At 49.0% G+C, this 18,404-nt stretch overlaps 1 protein-coding gene across 1 annotated transcript in view; it reads left to right on the top strand.

Annotated features, from left to right (window-relative positions):
- The first annotated feature begins 2,492 nt into the window (after window positions 1–2,492).
- PIEZO2 (piezo type mechanosensitive ion channel component 2) overlaps window positions 2,493–18,404 on the top strand; it is a 255,891-nt gene continuing 239,979 nt past the window's right edge. Inside the window, 1 exon segment of the mRNA XM_070361473.1 lies at window positions 2,493–3,342. Within this exon segment, the coding sequence (XP_070217574.1) occupies window positions 3,279–3,342 (64 nt within the window). The 5' untranslated portion in view covers window positions 2,493–3,278.

The following is an 18,404-nucleotide window of genomic DNA, read 5'->3' as shown; positions in this document are numbered from 1 at the left end:
TTTTAGGGTAAAACAGCCCTTGTAAAGACAACACCACTGACTACTGCCATGAAGACCTGTATCATCGAAGTATGAAAACACAGCTCCAGAAAGGTGGCGTTGCTTGGGCGAGGCAAGTTTTGAAAACCATGGTCTGTTTCCGAAGTTCTGACATGTGAATGAGTACAGTGGTTCTCTCCTCTGACTGCACACCTGAGCACCATCTCCTGGCTTTCCCAAACACACCGGTGTGGGGGCCGAGAACAAGTCAGAGTCAAAATCAAGGGCTTTGGTTTAATGGAGAGATCCCAGGTGCCTGTAGCATGCAGCCAGGGGGAGCACACCTTCTAGTAAAATGCAGACAACTGAAACTCCTTGAGTGTATATGTGGGTGGACGAAGAAGTGGGATCTAGGTCTTAAAGTCTCTAAAGACCAAATGGTCAACTTGGTACACAGAGGGACAGGACAAGCAGGAGGTGGATTAGGGAAGATCGTGCCTCTCCTAACCGGGTATATGAGACAGTGATTTGGAGGACATCTAGACAGGTCTAGATGTCTATTGGACCTAGTCCTGTTTGACCATTTGACCATAGACCATTGGACCTAGACCTGTTTGACTATTTGACCATGGTCAAAGCCATGGTTTTCTAGTAGTCATGTATGGATGTGAGAGTTGGACCATTAAGAAGTCTGAGCACTGAAGAACTGATGCTTTTGAATTGGAGAAGACTCTTGAGAGTCCCTTGGACTGTGAGGAGATAAAATCAGTCAATGCTAAAGGAAATCAACCCTGAATATTCATTGGAAGGACTGTAGTTGCTGAAGCTGAAGCTCCAATACTTGGGTCACCTGTTGCAAAGAGCTGACTCATTGGAAAAGACACTGATACTGGGAAAGATTGAGGGCAGGAGGAGAAGGGGGCAACAGATGTTTTGATGGCATCATCAACTCAATGGACATGAGTTTGAGTTATCTGGGAGACAATGAAGGACAGGAAAGCCTGGTGTGCTGCAGTTCATGGGGTCGCAAAAAGTTGGACATGACTTAATGACTGAACAACAACAAGAAAACGACGGTGTTGGAAACCTACCAAGAACACGACGAAATATTCAGAGTAAACTGAGAATTCATGTGGTGACACAGTGTTACATAAAATTCAGGAGGGCTTTGTGACCTCCTAATTGGGTTCCCAAAACAAGTTGTACCAGAGAGATTGAGGGAGAGCCAGAGGATACCACCTATGAGCATCACAGTGCTAGACTTGGAAAATAGGTGCAGATTGTCATCAGGCTTCTACAAAACACAATTCCTGGGAGAGGACAATGATTTGCTTAAGTTCCTGTTATCTTTTCTAGGCCTAGTGTAATGTACATTGACATTCGGAGTTCCGGTGGCGAAACTTCTCGAGGACTCTAGAATACAAGGATGGTCCAAGTTTCCCTGTGTCTTTGCAAGATCTGACTGCATCAGGCTTCATAAAAAAGTGTTGGTTCACAGTGTATTTGTCTTTCTCAGGGAATTTGTGAAGACATCTGGGCTCAAAAGGCAAGGTTATTGTATCTTTAAAGGGAGACCTTGTTGGTTATCACAGAGAACTAAGGTTTGTGTAAATTTCCATCAGTAGACTTTTCCATCATCAAACGCCAGTTCAAGCCCAGAAGGCTGGTGGAAGTCAAATTCTTGCCTCTCTGTCCTCCTGATGGAAATGCCAGTTTTGAAGGGTCCTCCCTATAGGTCAGATCACCTGTTTCAGGTCTCCAGGGTCCCCTCAGTGACAAAACTGCTGGATAATTGAGAAAAGAGCATCTCCCAGGTAGAACCAGGTGTCTCTAGATCTTACCTAGAGAAAGAGAAAACAGGGGTTATGAGTAGAGAAGAGAAACAGTATACTCTCTTCCCAGGGGCCACGACAAGCAACAAACCCGAGGCGAAAACAAGACGTCTCCAAAATCTACTAAGTGGGCGCGCATCTGATCCCTATGTCCACTCGCAGATTTCCCAATGACCCAATGAATTTGGAAAGACGCAGGATTTCCCAGAGCCCCGTCAAAGCTGAAACTTCTCGCTCCATTCAGAATGCGCAGGGACACTGGTCTGGACGAATTCTGCTTTTCTTTCTCTCAGTGCGTGCATGTGGGCACGTGTGGACCTAGCACAGTGACAGTCGCGCCAACTTCTGCTTTCCTGTCGCCTGTGCACAATTCCTGGAGCCTTGAAGGACTCCCCGGGCGCGGGGGTGAGCTCAGGGCCGCGCCCTGGGGAACGGATAGTTCCTTCAGTCTGCAAAAGGACAGGATCCAGCGGCGCTGAGGGTCCGGGGAGCGAGCGCGCCAAGCCCACCGCTCGCAGGCGGGGGCTTCCCTGCGCTGGGTCCCCGCGCCGGCCTCCAGCCGTCCAGGGGCGGGACCCCGCGCCGCCCCGAGCCACCTCCCATTGGCCGGCGCGCACGCCCGTCCGCGAGCGCGGCTTCGAAAGTTTCATTGAAGGTGGAGAAGTGAGCGCCCGCCCGGAGCCGGGGCTGCGCCGCCAGGGCGAGGCTGCACTGCGCGGGGCGGGGGCGCGCTGGCCGCCGGGCGGCGTTCGTTTTTCATTTTATTCCTTTAAGTCGAGGCCGAGGAGGAGCGAGTGGAGGCTGCCCCTTCGCGCGCCCCGCTGCCGACCCGTCAGGGAGCCCCGAGCAGTCGGGAATGGTTACGCGAGTCCGGCCGCCAGCGCGCCGCTGTCTCCGGCCCGAAGCCCGGGGGCGCAGAGGCTGAACCGAAGACCGCGGAGGGAGCCACCGCGGGGCCGCTCGGGGCCAGGGCCGCTCCGAGAGCTCAGGCCGAACGAGGGCCGCGCCGTCACCTCTATTCTGAGAAGACTCCACGGAGAAGGCTCCCCGCTGCCCGTGAGCGACATCCCGGGAGTCGCCAAAAGGACAGCACGCCCTCCTCTCCCCTTTTCTCGCCGCGCCGCCTCGCGGGACCCTCTCGAAGTGCCTGGTCCCCGGCTCCAGCCTCTGGCATCCGCTGCAGAAACCTCCGGCACCGGATCGGGGAGTCCACACTGGATGGGCCGGGCGTGAGGGGTCGGGCGCCCGACGAAGGGGCTTCCTAGGGCCTGGTGAGCGGCGGCCGGGAGAGCGGAGAGGCGCGGCCAGGAAAGCGGAGAGCGCGCCCTCGGGGCGCACGGCGCCGCGGCTCTAGCCGAGGCGATGCCCAGGCGGCTGCGAGCCGCCGGCCGCAGGAGGCCCTAAGAGGGCATGGGCTTGGCACCCCAGTCCTAGAGACCCTTTGCTCGGACTCGCGGGACCGACGCGATGGCCTCGGAAGTGGTGTGCGGGCTTGTCTTCAGGCTGCTGCTCCCCATCTGCCTGGCAGTAGGTGAGTGTTTCCCTCTCTCCGAGGGTCCACGAGAGGGGAGGGGGCGCTTGGGGAGGGGACGGGCTTCAGAGCAAACCCGGATCACCAGCTCGAGTGCCCGAGACCCGGTTCGGGGAGTCAGCTCCGCGGTCTGGGTGCCGAAGCCCGGCAGTTTCAATTCTCGCTCTGGGGCGCACGAATGGGGTCTGTATGATCAGGGTCTTAACCGTCCAGCTTCACAGTCAGGGCGGCCAGATCGGCCAGTGCTGGAGACGGAGCTGAGTTTAGTAACACACGGAAATTTTTGTGGAGTGCTGACTCGTGCACAATGGATGCGAATCCGCCTGGAAGGTAGTTGTAGACCCCTTCCCAGGTTTGTACAAGAGCACCCTCCCCCTGTCCCTGGACGAAGGACGCTCGGCGCATCCAGAGGGTTTCTAGGCCACCTCTGCCCCATCCCGTGTCCCAGCCCCTGGGGGGAAGAAGGGAAGGACTCGGGTCGCGCAGGGAAGCGGTGCCCTGAAGTTGCTGGCTTTACTCACACAAAAGCCTCTACAACAAAACTGCTGGACGCAGAGGCTGCAGAAACGGAGGCCCAGCTCCGCTCCCGCGCGGTCCAGACTGATCTGTAGCTGCGGTGGGATTCCGAGGTTTAAGCGAGGCCAGAGGGAGCCTCCCGGATTCCCAGGCAAGGATCTCACTGTTTTTATGCGGCCGGTAGGGCGTGAAAAGCCACCGGCCTTCAGGTCTTAAGACACCCGCGGGGCGCGGGCTTGGAGTCAGAGGGGCCCAATTTCTCCTCTAGTAGAAGTGCCACACTGAACCCCGCTAAGGTGACTGTGGGCGCCTAGCCCTCACCTGTTCGCACCGGAGCTAGAAAGGAGGACACGTCTTAGCAAGTAGCAATTGCGTTTGCAAGGAGAGCCAGACCCATGCGGAAAAAGCCACCTTTGTCCATTTTGCGAGAGGTGGAGGATCAAGGTCACACCTGTGCTAAATAGGGACGTTATCGGAAGGGGGCTTGGGTGGGTTTCCTGAGGGCTGACCCCAGCTCCTGGGGGGATTATGGGGCCGAGTATTAACACACAAGAAACCTGAGCGGAAAACCGAGAAGGCTCGCGGAGAGGCGAGAGGCCTGGTCCCTGGGCAGGAGGAGGGGCCAGCGCGGAGGCGGTCGCGGCCTCTTTGCCACTCGAGTTTCCGGGCAGGACCCTTCTGCGGGCATCTTTGTCCTTGAGCATCGCTCTGCCGGCGAGGAGCGCGGCTCCCACGAAGTTCCTATGGGCGTCTGTCCCCGCCAGTTTGGGAAATCGATCAGGGACACTGTGCGGCTGCTTCTCAGGTCGCGTCCTGTCCAGGGACCGCGTGTCTCTGCAGGGCCTGACACCGCGCCCGGCTTAAGCGGGGGCTTTCGGTGTGGGGCCGACTCGTGTAGTCAGTGAGGTGGGGAGTGGCTCTGCCCCATCCTGCGCGTCCCTCCGGCCCCACCTCCCTGCCCCCCCACCCCACCAGGTTCGGAGGGGTGGCAGCTCCTGGGGACTGCCGGTGGTTACCTGCGACGCACACCTAGCGGAGCGACAGGACAGCAGCGATTACCCGCTGATGGCCGGCGACCTCGCGCTGAACATGGCAGCTGCAGAGCCTGCCGACTTCCCCTGGAGGTCCGCGGCCTCTGGGGTGGGGTCGCGTCATTCCAACTCATCTTGGGGGTCTACACCGCAAAACCGTTCTGCGGGAGGGTTAGCTTTGAGCCCTCGAGGGCCGGGCACCGGGCACTTTCCAGATTTGGAGCCCGAGGCTCGAGGCGAGAGCCACAGGTTCCCCGGGGCGCCTGTAGGAGCGGGGACAACGGTCGTGTGGGTGGGATCCCGCCATCGTTCGGGGCCGCTTCGTCCCTCCCCTGGCCTCCTCCCAGCGCCCCTGAGCCCCGCGATGCGGTCACCGCCGGGGGCGCACTGGGGCCCAGCCAGGCTCGATAGGGGAGGGGACTCGCACGTGCGCCCCACGGGTCCCCGACCTTCCCGGCGGGAGAGCGGCATCCCGGAACCGAGGACGACCCGGCCGCCCGCGGTCCAGCATCCTGGCTCTAGCCTCGCCGCCTTCCCCTTCCAGCCCAATCCTCAGGATTCCCTCAGCCTTCCGGATGCAGGGAGGGGAACCCGGGGTGTGCGAGTGTGTGTGTGTGTGTGTGTGTGTGTGTGTGTGTGTGTGTGTGTGTGTGTGCTGCGCACCTGGGGCGTGCGAGTGTGACTGTGTGTGGGGGCGGGCTGCTGGCGCTGGGTGGGGCCTTAGGTTATCTCTCGTTGCTCCCCCTCCCTTGGAGAGGAAGGGGAAGGTCTGAGACCTCGGACCTCAGACTTCCGCCCCACCCCGCCAACCCGCCCCACGGCCTGGATGAGAGCGGAGCTCTAGGGAGGACCTGAGCACTGACTCCCGCCACTGACCCCTCGCCGCTTGGTGAGGAAAGACAACCCACTTCCGACGGCTGCTGCGCGCCTTCTAGTCTTTGTACTTTAACTGCAGGACGCGAGGCTGCTGGGTGGGTGTCGCCTGATGTAGGCATTCAATTCTCTTCTACAGGAAGTGGATATTTTCAAGGTTATTTGAGGGTTTTCAGGCTCCCCGGCTCCCAGGGTGCTACTAAATCAAATATTCAGATTTCCCTAATATCCTGGACATGGAGAGTGCAGTGATCCGCTTGCCATTAGAATCGATTTTTACGTTTTAGTCGTCTATTTTTGTAACTGGCGGAGGCAGTCTTCAAAGCTAAGCCTTTGCAGAAGCTCAGGCCTTTGTCTTTTATCCACCCCTCCACCATCCATGTTGAAATGTTTCTGCAGATGGATGTCCACCTCTCTTCCCCTAAGGATGGTTGCTAAACATTAACTGCCATTGTGCTTAATCTGATGTTTTAAGAGTTCTTTCTTGTCCTGTTACAGAGAAACAATAAGTGAAATCAGTCCTCTTTCAAGCCGGCATTAGGTGGCTCTTGAGTGTTTAAAGCAGAACAAAACCATAACGTAGCATAATGTAATATAATACAGTATGATGTAATATGTTGTTTAGCATCCAAAGTAGACATCCAGTGACAGATTTTCCTATATCAATAGTAAATGAACATTTTGAAGATCTCCAAAACTGTCTGTGACTGCTTGAGTAGCCACCCTGATTATTTTTCCTCAAACTGTACACAAAGGAGAACCTAGATAAACCCTTCCATTATATTATGCAATCTTTAATAATCATAATAATATCTGGTCACCATTGAGCACTTTAGAAATTTTTTATGTATATTATCTTTTAGCCTGACTCCACCATCCCGCTCAACTCTAAGTCTACATTTGAGTCCATTCCAGGGCTGGGAGCTGGTTGGCATGCTGCTGACCACTCGTTCCGTCTTGGCTGCTGTTGCCTGGAGTCTCCTCATGTCTTTCCTGGAAGAGCTGACTTAACGTTATTTTTTGGGGAGAGGGGAACCTAGCTTGGACAGAACGGGTTGGCCAGGAGGGGCAGAGCCACAGGGCACCATGAACTTATGATGCCCCTAAACGAAGTGACCAGAGCCACATAGGAGACTGTTAGTTACAAAAAGAACCAGCCAACCAGTTAGTGCTATGTGGGCAAGTCCCACTTGGATAATCTCATAAATCCAGCAAGAATCTCCAAAATTCCCTTTAGAGATAGTTGGCTTAAAGTGAGCAAAACCATGGAGTCATTTTTGGAATATGCATGCATGTGGCCATATCTGAATATAATTTCCTCCCTATTGCGTAATATATTGCCCCTGCAGCATGTGTCATTTTGCAGCCACGTTTACACATACTCCAAGAATTACCAGTGAAGCCTGAGCAAGGTCTCCCCCTTGCCTCTGCTGTAGCTCTTAGATGGAGGAGGAGGTCTCAGCTGATGAAGCGAGCTTTGGCAGTTTGAAATCGCTTTCCTTTCTGTCACACCTTCTGAAGCTTAGACAGATAGATACTATTTATTACTTTCAGCAAGGACAAGAGTGCCAGTGAAAAGGATCAGGAATGTATAGCTTAAACCTAAAATAAAATATTTCATAAACATAGGCAGGCAAGAGGATTTTGTTAGTCGGGCAGTGAAAGCTGGAGCCATGTGTCCACCCCATAGATTGTCATTGGTCTGTCCCTCTACAGGCCATGTGTGCCTATCATCAGAGATAACTTTGGGGAGAGGGTTTGGTGACTCCACAATTTTAGAGACCTCCATTCAGATCTTGCCTCTGATCACAGAGCTGGTTCAGCCTGTTTGTTTTTGTCTTCTTTCTGCACATTGGAGATGTTAACACTTCCTTCCTTGGTTAGTTGTGAGAGAGTGTGCCCTGCACGTCTTGGGTAACGCCTGACACACTGCAGGTTCTCCTAGAGGGAGGGATCCTGGCTGCCTTTGGGAGGAGAGTGGCAGGAAGGTGTGAGGGAGGTCCAGGCAGAAGTTAACAGACCGTGAGTCATAGGAGCCTGGGCTGTGTAGATAGGGTTTGTATGAAAAGAGTTTGGTACCGAAATCTAGAGCCAGATTGTTCCATTGCAAGTTGGTTTGTGTGTGGCAGGAGAATTTCTAATAATCAGGACTTTTCTGCCAGTTTGTTTAGTAGTTTGTATATCTGCATCACATTCTGATTAAATAATAGATTCTCTCTAGAACTGTACTGACAGTTTACTTTTGTCTTCCTGATGCTATACCACCATTTTCATAGCCTTTAATGTGATCTTATTTTTTTCCTTTATTTGTGTTTACATGGCCTTTTCCCTTTTAGATCTCGTGCTAGTACAAGTTAGTTGTTTATGAAGTTGCATAGTAACAGCATGTATATCACACTATAATTTTTCCATAAATGTCCAGGAGAACTTAGAATAGTGTAAGTGTAGCCAGATGGTTAATGAGTGCTTGATTGAAGAAACATATGATGATAGGATGCATAGAATGTAAAACTAACTTCTGTAGGATTTGCAGATATAAACAGTTGTTTGAGGATGAGGAATCAGGTCAACAAAATAAAGCAAATATCTGATTGAATGGAGGCTAGATACAAGGTTGAATTGGAAAACACTTAAAAAATATTTGGCTGTAAGAGATAAACCTAGAGGAAGCTTGTCATTTTCATCAGCCCCTCACATGGCCTTTTAGACCCACTCAGACATGGCAGGATCAAGAAAATGAGAAGACCACATGCTAAGTGTCTGTGTAAAGAGCATATCAGACATACAGTTTTAGCAATTTCATAATTTTTGAACTGTCCAATAATTATCTAATGGGAATTTAGGAATGATAACATGCAAATATGCATTTTCCTATTTATTGGTAGATTAAAACAACTAAGTATACTAGCAATTTTAAAATGTTTTCCCAGGCTCCTGCAGAATATACAGATTTTTATCTGCCTTCTTTCATTGTGCGGGATGGTGCTAGTTCCTGATTCATAAGCTATTGTTGGATTCTTCTTTTCCGCTTTGCTGGTGGTCATACTTTTGCATTAAACTAGAATATTATAGCGCTTCCCTTTGCCAGCTCAGGTGGCAAAGAATCTGCCTGCAGTGCAAGAGACCCTGGTTTGATTTCTGGGTTGTGAAGATCCCCTGGAGAAAGGACAGGCTACCCACTCCAGTATTCTTGGGTGTTCCTGGTGGCTCAGATGGTTAAAAAATCCACTTGCAATGCGGGAGACCTGGGTTTGATCCTTGGGTTGGGAAGATCCCCTGGAGGAGGGCATGACAACCCACTCCAGTATTCTTGCCTGGAGAATCCCATGGACAGAGGAGCCTGGCAGGCTACAGTCCATGGGGTCACAAAGAATTGAACACAACTGAGCGACTACATACAGCGCAACAGGATGAGGGGATATTCAACTTTTTTCTGTATGAGTTTCAAGTTTTCCACACTTTTCATTAAGAAGAACAAAGCTGTGTATCCATGTGGTTAGTCCCGGTTTTCTGTGGCGATTTCACCAGTCACGGGGGACTAGGGATGGTGGTGGAGGTTATGCTGAGCCTCCACCTCTCTCACAGGGAGTTATTCACTCTGTGACCAAACTCAGAGGATTCTGACCCTTTGAACTGCCCCTTCCCTACCCTTAGACTTGACTCCATCATTGCCAGGCCCTGTCTTTGCCCTGCAGACACCTCCTGTGTGCTCAGTGAAAGCTTTCCTGCACTGCTGACCCTGCACATTTCTGGTGAGACATTGGGTACCACTGCCCAAAACTGAAATTCTGTCCAGATCACACATCACATCCACAGATGTCCACCTACGTTTGTCTTTGCCCTTTCACCCTAGTTTACAGAAGCATTGCCTGTGTTCACACCCTGTGTGTCCTGCAGTGCCAGGGAGCCTCAAGTCTCTGTCTTGGCCTCTTGGGCCCTGTCCATCCTTCCCGTGTGCTGAGCCACGTGCCTTCCACTGTTGGAAGCCTTCCGCCCACTCCCGCAATCTACTCAGTGGTCCAGAGACCTTGAGCTTTCCTCCCGTCCATCACCGTCCAACCTCAGCGCAGCAATCAGCCAAAGCCCCATGGCCACGCCCACCTCCCCACCAGGCGTGGCCTTGACCCAGCAGGTGCGCAGGCCTGGCTTGAAGCCAGGAGATGCTTTCTTTAGGTGACAGATGGCCCTTTCAGTCCATTCGAAGCAAAGACGCGTCCCCTTGTCAATGTAGGTTAGCAGGGTATTGAGGCTGAAATGAATGAACTTTCTTCGCCTCACTGTCGGGATGCAGTGCGCATGCTCTCTGTGCTCTGGGAGGTGGTCCAGGACAGCGGTCAGCGCTCTGTTCTGCCGCAGGAGTTGCATCCTTTCCCGGGGTTCAAGTTACTGGTCACACGTCCACTCCAGCTGGAGGACGGAAGGAGGACACACGGGAGGGACCCCTTTCCCACCTTCCCAGGACACAGCCTGGAGGTCACGTGATTCACTGCTCTGCACATCCCAGGAGCCTGACCCTGATAATGTCATTCACCTCTGACTGCTCGGGAGTCTGGGGAATGTCATCTTCGTTTGGGCTGGTGTGAGCTCAGCTGAGGATCGGGGAAGGGGCTTCTGCCACAGGGGTGAGAAGGAGAGACGGGGAATATATGTCCAGATGTCGGTCTCTGCCTCCTATGGGGAGGGTGGCTTAGGTGCCTGCAGACCTGCGGATCTATCTTCGCGGAACTCCGCCCCCGGCTTCTAGGCTGGAGTTCCAGCAGCTCCCACATGTGAGGGGCAGACTGTGACCCAGAGGAGGCGCTCTAACCTCCAAAGGGGCGGCCCGGGTTCCCCAGTTGATACAGACAGGAGCCTGAGGAACCTGTGTGGGAGCGTCTGGGGGTGAGGGGGTAAGGAAGGGGAAACACAGAGCTGGCTCTGGCCCAGCTGTTGGTCGTGGAGCCTCCGAGTGGCGGTTCTGGATTCAGGATGCCAGGAAAACTCAGGGAGCTGCTCCCTGCAGAGACGCCCACCTCTAGGAGGGGCTCCTGTGCTTCTGCTCACTTCCCACCACGTTTGTGTGAGCTAAAAGTTCCTTCATCTAAAGTGTAGATATTTGTGGAAAAATAAGACAACAGTTCCTCATCCTTGTGTTTATGTGATTTGTTCAATCAGCTTGTTACACTCCTGTCACCCAGCTGGGGTGGGATGGGCATCTTGGGTGAATGGGACAACGTGGGGTATGGACGCTGGGTGAGATGTCATGGCTACTTTTAGGGGACCAGAATGCCCCTGGGCATTTGGAGTTTCACCAAGAAGAGCTCTGGTGCCAAAAGACGCACATCTTCACAGGGCTAGCTCCTTACACAGGAAAGAACACAGAAGTTCTTTCTCTTCCTCCTTCTCTTATTTGTAGTGCATGGTTTCTGATGTCTAAGGGGAAATGCCTGGGTTGTAAAGTCTGAATGTTTTAGATACCAATCTTGGCCTGTCATACTAGCTGTGTGACATTCATCAAAATGCTTAACCTCTCTGTTCTTCAGTGATTTCCCTTGTAAACCAAGTTGTTAGTCGTAGTATCTAACTCAGAGCATTGCTGACAGTACTTTTGAAGCTCTTGGTGCAGTGCCTAGCCTGTGGTAAATACCTAATAAAATGTGGGTCTCCTTGTCAGGTGTAGGCTCAGAATTTAGGCATTATTATTGTCTGGGGGGAGTCTGAGGACCTACTCCTTAAACTGCAGTTGCAGTCAACTTCAAGGAAGCTACAGAAGAAGGCCTGATTGAAGGAATGTCTGGATGCCCCTCAAGTCGGATAGGCTACGGGGCCTCTGGGCCATTGCTTGTTTTTTGCCTTGGAAACAAGGGGACATCTGCTCACCTTTAGTCCTTCTTTCTAGGCAGGCTGAGCCATCTCCTCTGTGTTCCTCTGCCACTTGGCTTTATATAATCACAGACTTATGTACTGAGTTACATGATCTCTCTCTTCCCTTCCAAGTGTCTGCAAGTTCCAGTACCCTGTGTGATCTTTCATGCCATCCCCAGCACTAAACCTACTACCTAACACATAGTAGATAGTAAACAGGTATTTGTAGGTTTTTGAACTGCAAAGATGTGTCCCAACATTGCCCTTCAGCTGCCCGGCCAGGGCTGTGACCGACAGTGAACACGGAAGAAATAATGCCGATTGATTGATGATGAATTCACGGGCTAAGTTTTTTCCCTTGAATATCTCAGAAGTCTGAAAAAAAAAAGTTTAGTCTAGCATCTTACGCTCTGGGTTTTTACATCTTTGAATGTAAAATTCATGATGGTCTGATCTGAATGCTCTGCAACTTTCCTAAATGTGAATTTCCTCAGTAGGACAATTAATACCTTTTACTTGCTTTGCAGTGAATAGAGAAAGAAAAACTCACTTGAGATGGTAGAGCTTGCCCAGAGCATCATCCTTGAAGTGCATATTATTTTTTAAGATGTTTTTAGCTCTCCTGGAACCACACGAATTGATCTGTTTTCCGTTGTGGTTGAATCCTCCAAGTCAGCAGTTTTGGCCACAGGTGCAGGAGAGGAGGATGGATGGAGGACCTTAGCAAGCTGAGAAGTTGGAAGCAGAGTGCCCTGGGAACAGGTTATAGATCTGAGCTAACCCAAGTCCTGTCTCCTCCTGCTGCCCCAGGACAGTGCCCACCTGCGGGCAGGTGCCGCTCCGGCATCTCAGTAGGAGCACACCGCTGTGCTTGGGGATCTGCACAGCACGTGTTTTGGGAAGTGGCCTGGTCTGAACGTCTGAAGACCAAGTCTCCATCCTGTTCATAAGGAGCTGTGGGCCTTTGCCAAGTCATGGAAACACTCTTCCTTAATTACACTCTCTAGAAACAAGGTGCTCCAGGCTAAGGAATATTTTCCTGATTCTCCAGTAATATTTCTACACACACTTTCTTTCAATATTAGAAAGGATGACTAGAAAACCATACCTTTTAGTCAACACATTGGAATTGTTGTTGTTCAGTCACTTAGTCATGTGTAACTCTTTGCGACTCTGTGGACTGCACCATGCCAGGCTCTCTCATCCTTCACTATCACCGCAGTTCTCAAACTCCTGTCCATTGAGTCAGTGATGCTATCTAATCATCTCATCCTCTGTTGCCCCCTTCTCCTTTTGCCTTCAGTCTTTCCCAGCATCAGGGTCTTTTCCAGTGAGTCAGCTCTTCAAATCAAGTGACCAAGTTATTGGAGCTTGAGCTTCAACATCAGTCCTTCCAATGAATATTCAGGGTTGATTTCCTTTAGAATTGACTGGTTTGATCTTTCAGTCCAAGGCACTCTCAAGAGTCATCTAACAGCAATTCCAAATAAGAATATGGATCAAACCTGGCCTCCAAACTTATATTTTGATTACCAAAGCCACTATGACTTTATGAAGTATCAACTTGTTAATAATTTCAGGTCATGGTTGATTTTTCATTGCTTTCACATCCATACAGTTGTTTATTTGCTGTTAGAAACTCAGAGATGAATAGTTTCATATCTTTTAAGCTAAGGAAAGGAAAGCTGTTTTAACACAGTCACCTGCTCCATTTACTCCCCAGAGTGATCTGGAGCTGGCAGGACACGGGCAGCCTCAGTGTGTCTGTGATGGAGAGCTGGGTCCAGTGATACTCTGGTTGAAATGCTGCACTGATGTCGAGAACCACATTCTTGTCCTCTTCTCATTCTGTGCTTCAGCTACCTTCATATTTCATTGTTAATATAACCCAAAGAAGCCAAATTAGCTTTTAGCAGAGAAAGTTGCAAATATAGTTCTTTAAAACATAAATAGGCAAAGACAGTTATCATTTGATGATTTTTAAATTAAGCCATAATAGGTTGATTTTCTTTTTTAAAACTTTTAAATTTTGTATTGGGATATAGCTAATTAACAGTGTTGTGATGGTCTCAGGTGAATGGCAAAGGGACTCAGCCATACATATGCACATATCCATTTTCCCTCAGATTCCCCTCCCATCCAGGCTGCCACGTAATACTTTTTTAGATCGACTTTTAGGAGCTGATCAAAGAATATGCACATTTTATTCTATTTGCTATACATTGCTGAATTACTTTTGAAGAGGGGTTTGTCAGTTGTGAGTCATAGTAACTTGGTTTTATTTGTAATCAGATGCTAATATTTGCTCTACTGCTCCTCCACCCACCCAAAGAACTATTCTTTTCATCTTTTTTAGTTTGTTATAAATCAGACTGTTCAGGCTTCCCCCTCACTCCCTTTAGAGGTTCTCAAGGCAGAACAGCAGTTATATAACTATGTGACATGATGCCAGCTTCCCCAAGGATAGATTTATTTGTGTTGTTTGTTGTCAAGGTGAAGAATTAAAAATCCTCCTGTAGATTAACATTTGTGTCTCTTGCCCTGGGTCCCACTCTGCCTGCAATGATATCTAAGATGTTTACTTGAACTGCAGATTCTTCCTGTAGAGTTGGGTGCTTAAGTCTCTTCTTCATGTAACTAACCCCACCTGACAGATGACTGTTTTTATTTGACTCATTCTTTATGTTAAAGACTCACATGAAACAGTGTACCCAATCTGAAGTTGTATCAGTGATTCATCCTTAAGAAACAATCTTACAATAAAATAAGGGAATGTAAGGCATCTTTCATGCCTCTCATTCCGCTTCTTGATGGTATTTTTTTTTCTTTTTACATTATTTCTTTTATGAAACTTTCCACCATTGTCTGGCCTTTGAACGAGTTCCAAAGTTTGGGTGCAATTGATTGAGTCTTACTATTTTTTTTCTGATGTTCTAATGCTGTTTGGAAGAGTTTGTTCCCATATGAGGCTAGTTGGAGATGAATGATGCTACCACATCTTGGGGTTCTCACTCCAGGCACCTCCATTGTGCCGTGAAATGAAAAGGGAACAGGTGTGAAAGAGGACAAGCTTTGGACAGTGCCTGCCTCCAGAACCCATAGAGGGTAGTTGAGAGTAGTTAAGATTGTGCTCTGGGGACCAGAGCGGTTGGGGTCACCTGTGGCTGGGTGACGTGGGTAAGCCTTGCCTCAAGTGTGCCCATTTGCAGTGATCACACTGCCTGGAGAAATAATTCACACAAGTAGAATGAGCAGAGGAGGGGCTTACAGAGGTAAAAAGAAACATCAGCTGGGTGAAATGTGTCAAGAAGTTTATGGGGATTGAAGGAAATATAAAAATTGCTACATGTATGCTGACAATGTAAACTTTCAGCCTTGCAGCTAGGAAATAAAAAGAACGCTTAGTGCTCTGAGTCAAAGGAGGCGAAGCTGAGAAGCTGCTCTCTGAAGGCCTTTGAATGCAGCCTCTGTATCCCTTGGCGGTGGAGTATGGGGTTGAGCATGGCTTGCCTGGTGACATTCAGCCTCTTGGAAGCAGAGGCACTGACTTCACGTCCCTCTTGGACCTGGTGATGCTCTTCCTTGTGAAGACCGACACCTGAAGAAGAAGAAGCCCATTAATGCCACAAGCTCTTCCCACCCAACCTTTTTGAAACATTAGTTGGATCTTTCAAGTAGATGCCACGTTTGGATCCCATAGACCAATAAATATTCAAAGGCTAATGTTCTGTCTCAACTAGAAAGACTTGATTCTTAGACTTTGGAAACAATTTTAGGACCTAGCGATGTAGGTGATGAGTGAAATGTTGGGAAAGCATTGTAAACAAAACTTGTATTGTTGGAGGATTCCCAAGGACTCAAATGTGTGCTCATTGACCAGTCAGAAAAATCCTGTGTGTTGCCTTCACAGATTGTGCTGTGAGCCCTATAGACTGAAGGAACGTTTTATGGTCCCTTAGGTGGTAAGGCCAGCTTTTCCCCTAAGTGCTCAATACAATCATGACTCACCTAACTTCAACCACGCTGAGCCCTTAGGTTCCCTTAGCTGATCAGCATCTGTCTCCTCTTGATTTCTGAAGGTTTTCCCATCTGAAGATCTCCTTATGATTTGACCAGATCTCCTTCCACTTTAGGTATTGTGTTCTGCTTCCACACAGAAAATAATTTCTGACTCAGTACCACGGGGTTGGAAAAGAAGTCTGCAAGTTTTATCTATTCACACCCAAGGAACAAATCAGCCAAGTGTTATGGAAGTGTGTCCTCACGCCTTCTGGAAGCCACCTTCTGGAAGTTTTTCTATAGAGCTTCCTCCAGTGTCTCTGGGGCTCAGAGGAACTTGGCCCTCATGGGAGCCCTCACACCCCTAGAAGTTTCTAGAATCACATACCACCAAACAGGACATGGCCTGATATTGAAGGTATCATCGTACTCTGGACATTAGTCATTTTTCACTTTCATAATTCTTTTAAAGTCTGTTATAATAAATGTTGGAAGATGGCAATGATTACAGACAGTGACTGTATTTTTATAGGGTACTTTCTTAGCTTATTATGTTTATTTTTCAGTTCTGTAGACTTTCTTCTTTAGAGCAGTTCTAGATCTACACCAGAGTTGAGTGAGATTTCCCACGTTTTCCTGTTCCCCTATGAGTAGCCTCTGGCTCTGAAGAGTATGATGTTGCCGTTGCTAGGTCTACATTGACACATCATTAGGTCTGTAGAAAATAACATATTAATTATTACAATGACTGTCTATTGGTTTTCTAGATAAATTATGCATATTTCACCCAAGGGAGCTCATTTAATCAAATCTTTGTAAAATTGTTGAGAAAATATATCTCCTGAGACCACATAAATTTAGATAGACTTACCCTCTCCAGCTATAAAAGTTCAGCATAAAAATGTCTTTTCATTGGGCAGAGTGTTTTTAGGTCTAAAATATGACTTGGCTTTCAACTTGGTGGAGGAGAATCTGAAGAGCTGGGGTTGCCATGATGCAAGAGGTTCAGTTTATTTTCCCAGTTTTGTAAGCAAAAGGTTTGAGTTGTCTGTCGCTTACTAGAATTCAATAAAATGTGTCTTAGTTAATTTGAAACAATGTTCTGATATATTTTTGTGCCATTTATTTAGAAAGATTAAGTTTTCTGAAATACATTTTAACCATGTGTTAAATATTTCCAGTTCTATGAAAATTCATTTCAATAGTGAGTTTTAGAATAAAGTCACTTTACTCCCAATTTAACTTAGTTTTTTCAATATCAATGAGCCATTTAGTTCATTTTTTTCTTTTGGATTTTGTGAGGAATAATTAAACGCTTTAATCAGAAACTGAGCCTTCATTCAACACATGAAGTCATAACTTGATAGCATTTCATATTGTGTGGGTGGGTAACTGCAGATTTACTAAAATGCTTTTTTCTTTCCAGAGTGTTGCTATAGCATGTTTTTCCAATTCCAGATGGCTTCAGCAGCACAACATATTTCTGTCTTGATGTGTTTTGTTTTTTTTTTCTGAACAGTCTCCCCTTTGCATAATGCTTTATATACATTGGACCTTGCAGCATCTTCTTTTTGATTTCTAGCCTTTGTTGTTTCTAATATTGCTTATAGAGGCTCCTTTGCATCCTTTATGGAGGAAGGCAAGGCACATATAAACAAACAATAAAACAACAAGATCAGGTAAGCTGGGGAGCTCTGGATCTGAAGGTCAAGGGAGGAGCCCTGGGGCTGGAGGAATCAGAGATGGAGCCTTGCTTCCCTTGGCATCTGGACAGGGTTCAGGGTGAAAAGGAAGGCAGGCCCAGACACCTTCACCTGGAGTTGACTCGTGATTACTTCTTGAAAGACCCTCTGGGGTTTGTCTTCTGCCTGTTCCTTCTGAATGAAACCAATTCCTTGGCCCTGAGGACCGAAATCATGATTCAGTCCCGAGTGGTCCACAGGCTGGCAACAGAATGAGACAGAGGTGCACAGAGCAGAGCTGGGGCTGGGGAGATGCTCCTGAAGGGATGGGCTGGGGACAGCCTGACCTGAAGCTGTCCCCTCTTTGAGGACCTCTGACTGTGAGCTGCACAGAGAGAGGGGAGGTCACTTAGGAACAGGTGGCATTATGAGGGATGCTGAACAGTGTTTCCGTGTTTCTCACAAGGGCTTCTGGCCTTGGACTTGAGTGTCTGTGGCTTGCGTGATCCCTCATAAGATCGCATGTTCTCTGGTAGCTTTAGGAAGATCCTTAGCACATGACTCTGGGTAACTGCAAAGAGACCTGTAGTAGCACAACTAGGGTTGCATATGAACTTGGAAAGTAGATTGAGAGGAGATTTGGGGACCTTGAGTGCAGGTGGAGGGGTTTAGACTTTGTGTGTGTGGGAAGCATCATGTTAGTGATAGAATCTCCTTCAACCCAAACATCTTCAGGTGGTATTTTAAGGCTGTGATGCAACTAGACATGTGCGATGACTCCTTCCACGCTTTTGGAAGAAGTTATCAACCTGGATGGTGTCTGGTTACTCAGCGCATCTCTGACTTGAATGTAGCCAACTCCACAATACCTGCACAAGATTGTCAAGGACTTGGCTTTGCTGGAGTTGTTGAACCACACAAATACTTCACAAGAGCCCCAGGAGTGGTGTGATACGTACTGAAAGAGAACGAGGCTGAGAAATTCTGTCTGAGGGGCTAGCAGTCGGAAACAGCAAGGATGGCAGGACACCACCCAGACACCTCCTGGGTTCTGTCCACCTTGGGCCTCGGGAGGGAGTGGGTGGTGGGGAGGACCTGCCCCACCACACACTACGCC

This window comes from Bos mutus, chromosome 24, assembly GCF_027580195.1.
Source record: "Bos mutus isolate GX-2022 chromosome 24, NWIPB_WYAK_1.1, whole genome shotgun sequence".
In the NCBI taxonomy this organism is placed as follows: Eukaryota; Metazoa; Chordata; class Mammalia; order Artiodactyla; family Bovidae; genus Bos; species Bos mutus.
The sequence above is the reverse complement of the archived record's forward strand: the minus strand, read 5'-3'. Positions and strand labels throughout refer to the sequence as shown.